Genomic DNA, 12,686 nt, shown 5'->3' on the forward strand with positions numbered 1-12,686 from the left:
TTTAATTAGTTATAAAGCGCCATCATACCAGTTACATGAGACAGAGGACTACACGTGTAGGAGTTCTTGGGCACCAGAAGCACAAACTCAGAATTGAAAACAGAACACCATAGTTACGGGTTCTCTGAAATAAAAAGAATCTATTTATACCCAGATGAACTCTTTTTGCAACATTAATATCTGCTCTAATCTATACTTTGCAGTGCATGCAGTTCTTTGATGACCGTTTCAAATTAACTGTTCTATGTTAGGATTTTAATTCATAAACTGCAAGTAACAGAAAAGCAGTAACCCACTGACCTATTTACATTTTATGCACTTTGCGAACTGCATGGTACAAATTCTTTACGGTCGGCACCTTTCGATGAGTCAAAACTTCTTCCACTAGACAACTCTGATCTCTCTAGAGTTATCTTGACAAGAAATTGCTGGAGGCGAGGAACGTGTCAGTGAGTGCTTCTAAAAGCAACATAAACTCGGAAACATTGCCCCTCTGAAGTCAGTATCCAGTGCAATCGCACCGCCCTTGTGCTAGCCCTGCATTCTTGTTCTGCAATTATTTAATGTAGAACATTCTAATGCACATTTTACAAGGGACATTCTTTCAGAAGGAAACATTTTGGCCTCAGCACTAAACCAACGAGACGAGGAGAGACTTCGAACTCCTCCACCAGCAGTCAAGCAGATGTCCTGAAGGGGAGGAAAGGACACAAGCAGCATGCATATTAAAGTATTATTCGAAGCATTGATTTAATGGAACTGAAACAATGCACTGTGTTTAAGTAGTGGTTTCAATTTTTACATGATTTAGAGTGGCAGTAGCTAGAAGGCGTGGCAGTTGCTAGAAGGCATGGCTGGCTTGTGCTGGCTTCGGAGTTATAGCGTTGTGGGGCCCAGAGCTGCCATCGCAGTGTTTTTGTGCCTGTTTCTGAAGGTAATTAAAGGAGGCAGATTTAAAACAAAAATTATTAATTGCTTGTATTCCAAGCCAGCCTGGGAGCTGCCTTCAGGAAGAATACAAAAGAATGCCAGCCACATGGAAGGAACTGGGATGGTGAATGCTCCTTAGAGGAAAAAGCAGGGACATAGAGGCAGGACTGGCCACCAGTAAGCAAGGATTTTCAAAAGACATTTAAACAAACAAATGAGAAGCAAGGAATTGCACTTGGCCCACAGAGATGTATACAAAAGGTCTTACGCTTACGCTCGACCCAAAAAATGAATGTGTCCTTGTTTAATTTAACTTTTGCTCACGTAAAGTGCTCCAATACCTTTGCGTCGAGTTTACGCTATATAAATATGCCCTCGTTTTTTTGCTTATGACTATTGACGTTTTGCATCTAGCTTCAGTATGACAGCACTTCTTGATGTCTCCTCTGGTGTAAAACCACTGAAGCATAGAACTTAGTCTGGTATTAAGGCACGCATAGTTCAGAGGAGAAGCGCAGCAGTGTGAGATGAACAACTATAATTAAAAAGCTAGAATGCTCCTCCCCCAACGCCCTCATTCAACTAATCTTTCCACTGTTTTGTTCCCCATTTTACTAAGTAAACTTTGGTGACATTGTCAGTCAAAATAACAATGTTCTGCCTCTTTAAATAAGATCCTTCCATCCTGAGAAAATATATTAACAGAACAACCGTGAGTGGACTCCAACTTTAACAACTTATGAACGGAAAAACATAATTGTTATGATTATATAACCGTTATCACAGAAGAAATCTTCATATTGGGGCTTTCTTTACAATTTTAAGAAACAGATGTCGATTGACATACGATTAATGAGAATTACCAAGCACTTGAGAAACAAGAGACATCTAGAAATGCACAAAAGAAAAAGGCAAAGTGTTCAATTATAAAATAAAATCAAACCACAAACTGAAAAGTAGTGCCGTGGTCGGGTTTCTAAATGTCCCGCTTCCCTGGTGTGAAGCATGGTTGCATTGAAATCAAACAAGCATTGGCAATACCAATAGGTTTTGCCTATGTGAAACCTATTGGCATTGTCAATGCGGGCTGCTTTGCAACATAAGTAAAAAGAAATCCCTATGGTGTGGCCATAGTGTCCAAGCACTTTCATTGTTTACCCACGCTGCTCTGCCACAAATCGAAAAAATAGCAATGACCGTGCAAATAGGTTTTACATAGGCGAAACCTATTGGCTACGAAAATGCTTTTTTCATTATTGAAGTAATTTGTACTCGTGATTTGTTTTAAGATGGATTCTATAGTCTTAAAAGCAAAAATATTGAAAAAGAATTTGCAGCTCACGTGCACAGTGAGGTGGTGTGAAAGGTTAGGATTCCATGTGCAGAATCAGTGTTATAATTAAGTAACCCTTTGACTTCAGTAGACCCAATCTGATGCTTTGCTCTTCCTGGAGCTCTAAGTAATGTAACTTTGCATTGACCTGGTAAGAACAGCTTGGGGATTCCATTCACAGTAGAATCGCCCAAAGAACCCTTGTTATGTTATGGAATGGGATTCTAGATTTTATGCTGAGTCAGTGACAATATGTAAATTACACTGGTTATGGTCACATAAAGTACTATAAAAAGTATTGGTGTTTCTTTAAAGAAATGTTCCATTCATTTCTGGTGTTGTGTGGATCGAGGCTGTATGTTGACCAGTTTGGTAACATTGATTCTTTGTAGTGTGTGTGTTTACGTAGAGTCACTATTGCACCGTGTGGCCCTCCCGTTGCCTGTCCATTACTAGTCAGCATGGCACTGGAAAGGGTAGAGTATCCGTAGTCGGAGTACCGGGCCTTGTGCTGGTGGATGAGCCTATGCATATCCACTAATGTAGACTCGTCCTCTTTGTATGTGCTCCTTCACTACGGTGGCTTGGGGTTTGCCGCCAAGTGCTGCCCTAAGGCTGATTCTCTTTGGAACAACAGATGAGAGATGGAAATGGACATTAAGATGGGCCGCCTCTGTTTCCATTTACAAAATGTTTTTTGCTCAGTATGGTTTACACTTGTTTTACAGGAGCCAGTTACCTTCCTTGATGTTGCTGCATATTTCAATGCGGAGGAGTGGAGACTTTTGCACGAATGGCAAAACGAACTTTACAACAATGTAATGAAAGAAATTCACCAAGCGTTGGTGTCACTAGGTAAGGTCCCACTGGATTTATCTAAAACATTTGTGGTCTTGAAACATATGCCAACGATACTGCTTCTGATTCTGCACCATACCCATATGCTACGATCAACATAAGGAGACGGTACTCTTCTGACAAGTGTCGAGAAAACTTACTTGATGATCATCATTTGTCTAATGGTTGGGTTGATGATTAGGGTGGGGATGTGGGCTTGCTTGCCATTGAGCTGCCGACTTCAGAACTGAAGAAGCGGGTTCGAAACCTGATATATGCTGAACATCCGCCGTTTTTGGACAAATCAGTTTATATCCTTGTGCCTAAAAACAAGTGTAACATGTTCTGATGTTCATGTAAAGCACCCTAATACCCTAGGGCCAGGTTTGTGCTTCATAAAACTGCAAAGCAAACGTTGATTAGCGATTTTATAAGAACACTAAGGGCCTGATGTAGATTTCGGCAGACAGGTTCAGCCGCGGCCGGTAGTGGGAGTACCTGAAGGGCGGTGACTTGGGGAGGGGCAGGGTGGCGGGTAGTAATGTATGGATTACGGACCTTAACAGCTAAGTAAACCTATAAATAAATAAAACTAATTTTGTTGCGTGCACTGCATCACCAAATGTGATGCAGTGCGCGCAACGAAATTCGTTTTATTTATTTATAGGTTTACTTACCTGTTAAGGTCCGTAATACATACATTACAACCCGCCACCCTGCCCCTCCCCACGTCACCGCCCGGCAGGTACTTCCACTACCGTCCGCGGCTGGACAGGTTACTCTGTCACAACAATAGCAGATATCCCATCCGCCAAAATATAAATACATAGGATATAATGGGATTTATGGGACTGTCTAAAAACCATTGACAAAACCAATATATTTCCCAGGGTTAAAACCTATAAACTTAGTCAACGCTTGTGTTTTTTTTTTTTTTTTTTTTAGCTTGAGGGAGTGTGGGGAGGAAGTTAACACGGAGGGAAGGATAAGTAGCACGGAGAACAGCAGAAAGAAAGCACTATGACGCACCCATTGGTTTCCACGTTTTAGGGCTATTTTTGTTATGGCTAGGTAGTGGTATTTATGAAAACAGAGATGGGTTGGAGGAACCAGCAATACAGACAACAATGGAAGGAAGGGGTGAGTTGGAACAAGCAACACTGGTAACAACAGAAGGGGAGGGGGTAGGGGCAAGCAACACAGATAGCAGTGGAATGGCGGGTGGAGGTAAGCATCACGGACAACAACAGAAGGAGGGAGGACGGATGGGGTCAAAGAGATGAACAGCAGATGGTGGACTAGTAAACGAGAAAGCCAGCTGAAAAAGGGACGCTGGTAAAGTGCTTGAGCAAAAGTAAACCTACAAAAATGAACAGTGGAAGGAAACCAAGAATGCACCCATGCTGCAAGGGAGAAACAAACACTAGAAGGGGAAGGAAGCCTACGACACTAATAAGAAGCAAGCAAATGAGAATACTATTAGTTGGCTTCATTGTCAAGCAAATGGGTGCTCTCCAAACCCACTGGTAGAAAACAAAAGGTCTTGATGAGACAGCGCATGCACTGTCAAGGTGAGACCTAAAAATACATAATACTTACAGTTAACTATACAAAGATGAACTTTTTATCAAGAGAGGATTGATGATTTGAGAACGTTGGATCCCACTTTTATTACTTTAATTTTGGAGGGTCTGATTTCACAAGGGGACCTTGCCTTTGACTGACATTTGTCAGCAGAACAGAAACCAATCCCATGGCTTAGCCCCTTCTGGCCTTCATTATAAATCTCATAGTTTGTTTGGTATGTTTAGTTGTAACACAATATTCTGTACTGTAATTATTCCATGTTACTTATTTACCAACAGGTCCAGTTATTGCTACCTCAGTATTTTCATTAAGAGCAAAAGAAAAGGAAGGTGTGTATCCAGTGGACAGTCACGACTCTGAGAGAAGACACAGTACTAACCCCCTTTCAAGTAAGTGTGTTCGAGAGTGTTGCAAAAGATTTCTCTTAAAATCGAAAAAGGCATGTTTGGCCACCGCAATAAACATATGCTTGTTTCATGCAAAGAAACATCTTACATATACACCACCTTGAAATGAAACCTGATCAGTATATTCTACTTTCTCCTCCCTTCCTTTAGTCTTGATATTGAACTTCAGCTCATTTTAAAGATTGCCCTGATGAAAAAAAGATATTATTGGCAGTTAATTGGTAGTTTACAGTCAGAGGACTCCCTGGGTCTACACAAAAATACCAGCTACTAGTGCCCCTGTGTTGACTGGACATACATCTGATGAGAGTTCCAACACTTTTGTTTTACTTGGACTTAGCACATACTAGCACATATTTTTTTGATTTCTTACAATTGAGTTCAGTGCCAATCAGCCAGTGCCACTGTATAAGTTAAGAAAGATTTGCATGAAACATGAAAGAAAATATATTAATGAATGTGTTGATGGCACAACCACATGTAATTACCCATCTGAAGTGTGGCTTGTGAAGGAACGAGGCGTGATTTTTGAATTGTTAAGTTACGTGGTATTTGAAAGGAAATGCAGCAGGAATTGACGTTCAGGATTTTGCTGTGTACCAGTTTGTTTCAAACAAGTACTAGGATGGAGCTCTTTTTTGCATAAACAAAACAATTAATGAGTTCTAATGTCCTCTCCTTATGCCTACTGTATCTTCAAGCAGTGGGTCCCGTCAAAGTCAAACAACCTGGGACTCCAAAGCACAAGTGAGAGTTCTGTTTTCTTCTTTTGTTTAACAGATGATACCTTTGCCAATTCTGATGTGTTATATAGGATGAAAAGGAATGAAAGAGCACCTCTAAAGGAGACTCCAGACCGACAGAGAAAGAAAAACAGTGACTGCATCATTACAGGTCAGCAAATATTTTTAGAAAGTTTGTACCAGTAAATATTGAGTTCACATATGGTTATCTACTGATAATAGTTTAATTCTAGCTCCGAAAAGCCTCAATTTTTTATCCATGCAGAAAAGATGTCTCATTTCTTCAAGTTCTCATGTATCAATCTAGACAAAATATCAAGGCACAGTGTCTGACTAAAGAAGATCTAGTCATAGGTTTTTTCTTATATTTCTAGGTTGGTAAGATGGTAGTCCAATTCCAACATCTTAATGCTTATTTCAAGCATGTGTATTTTAGATGTGCTTTGTGTGTAATACTTGCAGAGTTCGTATCCGCCCCTGAGTACTGCCAGGCTTCAATTCCATTCTTTATTAAGATTTGGCTTTCTAATGAGGTCCACTTTAAAATGAGACAAAGTAAAAGAATCACAGATCAAAAGATATACCAGTTACAAATTACATATTTAAGTCCTTTACAGAGAAAAGTAAATGGAATTAAATACAAAGACGAATTGTGATTATATAACATTTCAATAATGTAGTAGTTCATAAAATTTCAGTTTGATGCAAAAAAAAGGAAAAGAAAAAAATCACAGCCATAAAGCAACAGAGGTTATATGCAGATTTAAAGGAGCAAGAGAACAAGTACATTTATGGTGGAGACTTCATTCTGCCATAGCAGCAACATTTGAGTGCAAAATTCTACAAAAGGTATAGGGACACTAGATGAAACCAAGTAATAGAGAATTGATGGCAGATAAAACAACAGAGTTGCTTTTAATAATTCCTTTACCGCAACAAATACATAGAATTAATTATTTACACAATTTGTTAATACAAAGAAAAATTTTAAAAAGCGAGTGACATAAAAAAAACCTTACTAGTCTGCAAGTAGGCATACGGATTATATGACTGGTTAGGACAGAACCCTGGCCCCCCTAGCTAAAGCAAAAGTTTGAGTAATAATTGAGTATGAAATAGAATGCCTACTTTCTGCAGTGGGTGCCTCCTTACAGGGTATAGTGAATGTAAATAGTGTATATTACTAATATAAGACCCTGTACTTTATTTTCTTTATAATAATTGTATACTAAAAATACTAAAACAGGGATGTATGACGTTACAACGCATACTTTTACTCCGCGTACCATTACAACGCGGTATTTACAACGAATACCGTTACAACGCATAGCGCTTTGGGGTGCTGGATAGTGGTAAGTATAATTTACTATTCTAACTCCAGTCCCCGTGGACCCTAGGGAAGGTGTTGGATAGTAAATTAAACTTACCTCTTATCCTAGAGCGCCCCCCAGCGCAATGCGTTGTAATGTCATGCGTTGTAATGCCCGCGTTGTAATGGTAGTGCGGAGTAAAAGTTGCGTCGTAACGGGTGTATACCCTAAAACAGATTTAGAAACGCTTTAACAAATGTATATATCTGTGTACAAACTAGTTCATTCTTTGGAAAAAAGATAAACTCACGCGCTGTTGCTATAGTTTTGATGTGATTCTGTATAAACATTGGTCGTAACAGATGCAGGAGACATGGTATTAGGGCTGAATATGGTGAAGATTCTGGGTGCCCAAATTGCACATATTACAATATCTCCCTGTATTCGTGGACCGATTTGCCGTTAAGTCGTTTAACAATAATAAGTCGTACGAAATAAAATCAGCAGTTTGTGAACCCCATGTTCTAAATTCCAAGTTAAGTACTTCTGCGCTACTCTCTGGTTAGAAGATATAACTATTGTCTTAAATCTTTCCTTCAATCGACAATACTTGAGATCTCTCTAGAAACTGGTAATGCAGATAGTGCTTTTTAGGAAGGCTTTAAGTTTCAAGGGCGAGAGAGAGAACACAAGCTCCTCTTGTGCGTCATACTGATGCAGTGCCAAAGTAAAGTCACGCCAGTCACGCCTTTACCAAAGATCTCCTGACACATATTATATTCGGAGCACTATTCTTAAGTAGATATCCCAACGGAATCTCTATGTCTTGGACAAATGAGCTTATCAACCCAAATTCCAGGTGAATAGCCGGAGTTAGGACTAGAATATTAAAGTTATAGTTTATTTGGCCCTCTATTTTATCAAGAAAGCTCCATTCTTCAATTTGAATGGATCACTGGTATGTAGAAGTATTGGTAGAACCTTCACTTTAAAAACAGCTTTCATGTGCAGAAAGTGCCTTCGATCCATTTCATTATAAAATCTACGTAGACCATTGGCATGTAACACAGCTTTACTAGAGCTGTGGTCAGTGTGGGATTTGTTCTTGGTATTACTTGTTATAATTTTCCCTAAATAAAGAGAAGACTCTGCAGTCTCAAGTTTCTCTGAGCCAATGCTCCAGACAAAAGTGCAAGCTTTTCCTTTCCTTCTGTTTTTCAGAATCCAAACTTTACGTTTTGGCTCTTGGTGGACTCCTGGGGTGGGGTCAGACCAGAGTATTGGAACAGCAGTTGAGTGCGGAGTGCTGGATCTGACGCTGCATAGCATGCTTCTGGAAAGTGGGAAGTGGATAGTGGCACCAAAGTTGCAGTACAGGTTAGGCCCTAGGGCATCTGTCCTTTACATAAGGGATCAAAAGCGACTGAGGTTATGTTGCTGCAGCTTGCTCCTTCTTAGGGCCCACTCTCCTCGGCACAAGCTACTGCCGGGGACTGGTTATTTGCACTGTCTGAGTTGGTTTTGACTCAAACTGAGGCTCATTGTCAAAACATTTGAAAACCAGCATAATCAACTCAGCACGAAAACGGAGCGCCAAAAAGTTAAACATTTCATTGCTTTGAGATGACCAGTTAATTTAAACAGCTTTGGAGCCCTTCGAGCCGCCACTACTTTCACCCCCTGTGACCTGTCACTTGTTCACTTCGGCCAGAAGCTTTTGGTGGTATATAGCGCACCTCCTCAGGGGAGAGCCGGTGTAGAGCTGAAGCTGCTCTGCCAGGCTTATGGCACTGCCTGCTATACCTTGGGTGATCCCCGCTCTATTCCAGTTTTGAGTGCCATAAAACAGGTCTGTAGTTCTTGCACCCACCTTACCAACGACAATTGGCAGTTGCACAGTTGCAAGACTTTAAAGTGATCATGCGCTCCAGCAAGACAAGGGTGGTCTCTTAGCCCAGTAGTGATCTATTGTGACTGGAAAATGTGGAATTGCAAGAGTGTGCGCTGTGACGTCATTCACTGGAGCGGACCACTGAGGCAGGAGGAGCAAGAGCTGGGAGCCGGGCTGGTTATGCTGATGGTTTTACACACTAACACTGACGGCAGCAGGCGGTTGTCAGTAAACCCTTGACGGTGGTAGCAGTCAGCTGGTCAGGAACAACGCCCGAAGGCTGTGCTCTACCTCATTACTTCACTGTCAAACTGTGCCATCAAGCCCAGCCCCCACACACCAGTCAGCGTACTCATGTAGCTCCTGGTTCAATAAGAGGGCCGCCTGGGAGTCGAAGTACCTGGGGCAGTTGAGCAGAGCAGGAGAAAGATGTGGTAAGGCCAGTGCGCGGTAGTAGTAGCTACCACTTGCTGAGGGAGAGCCTGGACCTTCGCGGAAGCAGTCCAGCTAAGTCTGGGCATGGCTTGCAGTAGGCCCGGTGAGAACATTCCCACCTCCCTCACAGCTCACTTTTTTCGCAAAGTCCGCTCTTTGCTCAATTCTCTGGTCTGGGCCGGTCGACAGCCTAGGATCGCATATAACATTCTCACTCTTCGGATGTCGTGCGGTGGTCTTGGCGCCCCAGATTTTAAACTTTATACCCTTAGAGCCCAGGCCAGTTTTCTTCATTTTTGGCTTCATCGCACTCCCTTCCAGCCGCATGTCGCGGTGGAAGCCGACCTTGCTGCCCTGTAGCCGCTCACGACCGCCCTGTTCGCCCCAGCAAAACTCCCACACACTGAGATTGATACGGTCGAGACCATGCACTGGGCCTGGGAAGGGCTCTGTAGATTTTACGGTTCTAGTATGCTTTCTGCGAATACAATGCCCATCGCCCATCATCCAGCTTTTTCTCCTCTGCAGACTTCAGGGATGGTAAAACACGCTACTCGCTTGGGGCTGTCTACAGTGGCGGATTTCTACCCTGGGGACACATACTTCTCACTCGCTGCTGACCCTGGCCCCATGGACACCCTACTTTACGGTCGCGGCAGACAGCCAGTGGCAGGGGATGTTGCTAGTTGATACGTGTGTAAGCTGATTGTTGTAACGCTTGCCTGATTTTTAAAGCGTTAATTTTTAAAACTGTATTTTCACTAAGTTCCTACCTTCACTGTTCTCCCAGGCCCCGGTCCGACGCGGCAAGTGCCGATTGTGCGGAGGGCTTCCTGGGAACAGTAACACAGTTCCTGTTGGGTCAGCGCACTAGCCTTCGCGCCCCCAGCACTACTTAGTTGCCAGGTCTTGCGCATGCGCAGCGGACGCGGCAGACACCCAGTGGCAGGGAATGCTGCTAGTTGATCAGTGTGTAAGCTGATTGTTGTAACGCTTGCCTGATTTTTAAAACGTTCATTTTTAAAACTGTATTTTCCCTAAGTTCCTACCTTCACTGTTTTCCCTGGCCCTGGTCCGACGCGGCAAGTGCCAATTGTGCGGAGGACTTCCGGGGAGCAGTAACACGCTTCCTGTTGGGTCAGCGCACTAGCCTTTGCGCCCCCATCACTAATTAGTTGTCAGCTCATGCGCACGCGTAGCGAACACGCGCAGCAGGCGCGCGCCAAAGGCAAGCCCGTCTGCACCCGACTGGGACCAGGGGCCAGGACCTCTGGTAATTTACATAAAACTTATCTTAGCTACAATGCTCAGACTCTGCGGAATTTACGGGCTGCCCCAGGCTCTAAATTTCTACACTCGATGTACCCTGCTAACAGTCCCTTAAACTGCCCTTACTGCAATTTCAGATTTCATCCTCATAATAAGGAAGTCAAGGTGACTAACCTTCCATTAAAATGTTTTCTTTTAAAATTGTCGCTCCCTCCCCAAACATTCAGTTGAACTGACACTCCTTCTGGAAGATATCAAACCAGACACCCTATTCCTGACCGAGACCTGGTTGCAGGATGAAGCTGACCCAGCTATCACCCAGATCCTACAACTGGGGTATCTAATACATAGAGCGGACCGTAAGACTGGAAGAGGTGGCGTTCAAGCAATAGTGTTTAAAGATCACTTCTGCTGTCGGTCCTCTATTGAGGAGTAACCCGACTGTGAAATCATTAATTTTTCACTAGAATTTTCATCTACGAATACCTTTTCTGGTCTGCTACTCTATCGTTCCCCAGGACCTACAGGACAATTTCTCAACACACTCCCGACTCTCGTCGCCGAATTAGCACCAACTCCTGCTAATTTCACAGTTCCAGGGGAACTAAATATCCACCTGGATGACCCCCTTGACCATCAGGCAACAGACCTACTATCCAGCCTATCGGCTCTACAAATTGTACAGAAGGGCTTTGCCCCCACGCACACCAAGGGTTATCTCCATGACGCTGTGCTTAGTAATGATCAGAAGCTTCTCGTGGGCACCCCCACTCCTCTCCCGTGGACTGAGCACTTACTAGTCCCCCTGGTATGAGAAACCACAGTCTCCTCTTTCACGCAGAGCGCTGTTCCACTGCTGGAAACTAAATGGTCCAATCTCTCCGTCAGTCAGTGGTCCACATTGTTAACTGCCACTTCCCCCATTATTGACTCATACCCTGAAAAGGCTAACAGCAATTTTAATCTCTGGATACATAAGTCTCTAGACTTACAACTCCCAAAGAAACTCTCCTATAGGAAATCGAAACAAACATCGGCACCATGGTTTTCCCCCAAACTAAGAGAACTCAAACAAACTTGTAGGAAACTTGAAAGGAGATGGAGACAGAACCTAGAAGTTGAAAGGAAAAATGTTTATAGAGAGGCAATTAGAAACTAGAAGGCCGAAATCAAAACCGCGCAATCCTTATTTTATGAGGGCAGGATTAGTGTGGCTGCAAATTCACCTAAGGAGATATTCCAGATTGCCAAAGCCCTCATTACTACACCGCAAAAACTCCCCACTCTAGTTACTGATTTAATTCGTCCAGTAATCCTGAATGCTCTTAATGCCTCCATCACTTTGGGAAAGGTGCCACCGGCATGGAAATGTGCCCAGCTGAGAGCCCAGCTGAAAAAAACCTAACCTGGACACCTCTAACATGGCCGATTATCGCCCCATCTCCCCCTTCCCTGGCTGAGCAAGCTGATTGAGAGACACATTAATTCCACCCTAGTTTACTACCTAGAGTCCAACAACTTACTCCATGACTCCCAGACAGGATTCCGTCCCAGGCTCGGGACAGAGACGGCTCTTTTGGCAGTAACAGAAGAGGCACGGAGACTTCTGGATCAAGGCGGCACAGCGGCAATTATTTTGCTGGACCTCTGTGCAGCCTTCGACACTATGGATCACAACATTCTGCTCATGCGACTAAACCACCTGGGTGTGACAGACCTGGCTATCACCTGGCTTCAGTCCTTTCTAAAGGACCGATTTTTCCAGGTCTCTGAGGGTACTGCCACCTCAAACTGATGGCCGCTTAGCTGTGGGGTTCCTCAGGGATCATCCCTGAGCCCCACGTTTTTCTAACACCTATAGGGCGCCGTTGGCTGAGATAGTGCTTCCATTCGGCATAAAAATCATTACCTACGCTGATGACACCCAATTGGTGGTGGCACTAA

At 43.2% G+C, this 12,686-nt stretch overlaps 1 protein-coding gene across 3 annotated transcripts in view; it reads left to right on the plus strand.

The window, feature by feature from the left end:
• Positions 1-12,686, plus strand: part of LOC144822140 (uncharacterized) — an 82,566-nt gene that overhangs the window by 29,556 nt on the left and 40,324 nt on the right. For 2 of the 3 annotated variants that reach the window (XM_078679288.1, XM_078679289.1), the window contains exons 2-4: positions 2,992-3,118; positions 4,966-5,076; positions 5,875-5,988. In XM_078679288.1, coding sequence (XP_078535414.1) covers positions 2,992-3,118; positions 4,966-5,076; positions 5,875-5,988 — 352 coding nt within the window. Of the gene's footprint in view, positions 1-2,991; positions 3,119-4,965; positions 5,077-5,874; positions 5,989-12,686 lie in introns of those variants that run through there. The other variant, XM_078679290.1, reaches the window with a different exon arrangement.

Source organism: Lissotriton helveticus, chromosome 3_1, assembly GCF_964261635.1.
Source record: "Lissotriton helveticus chromosome 3_1, aLisHel1.1, whole genome shotgun sequence".
Lineage (NCBI taxonomy): Eukaryota > Metazoa > Chordata > Amphibia > Caudata > Salamandridae > Lissotriton > Lissotriton helveticus.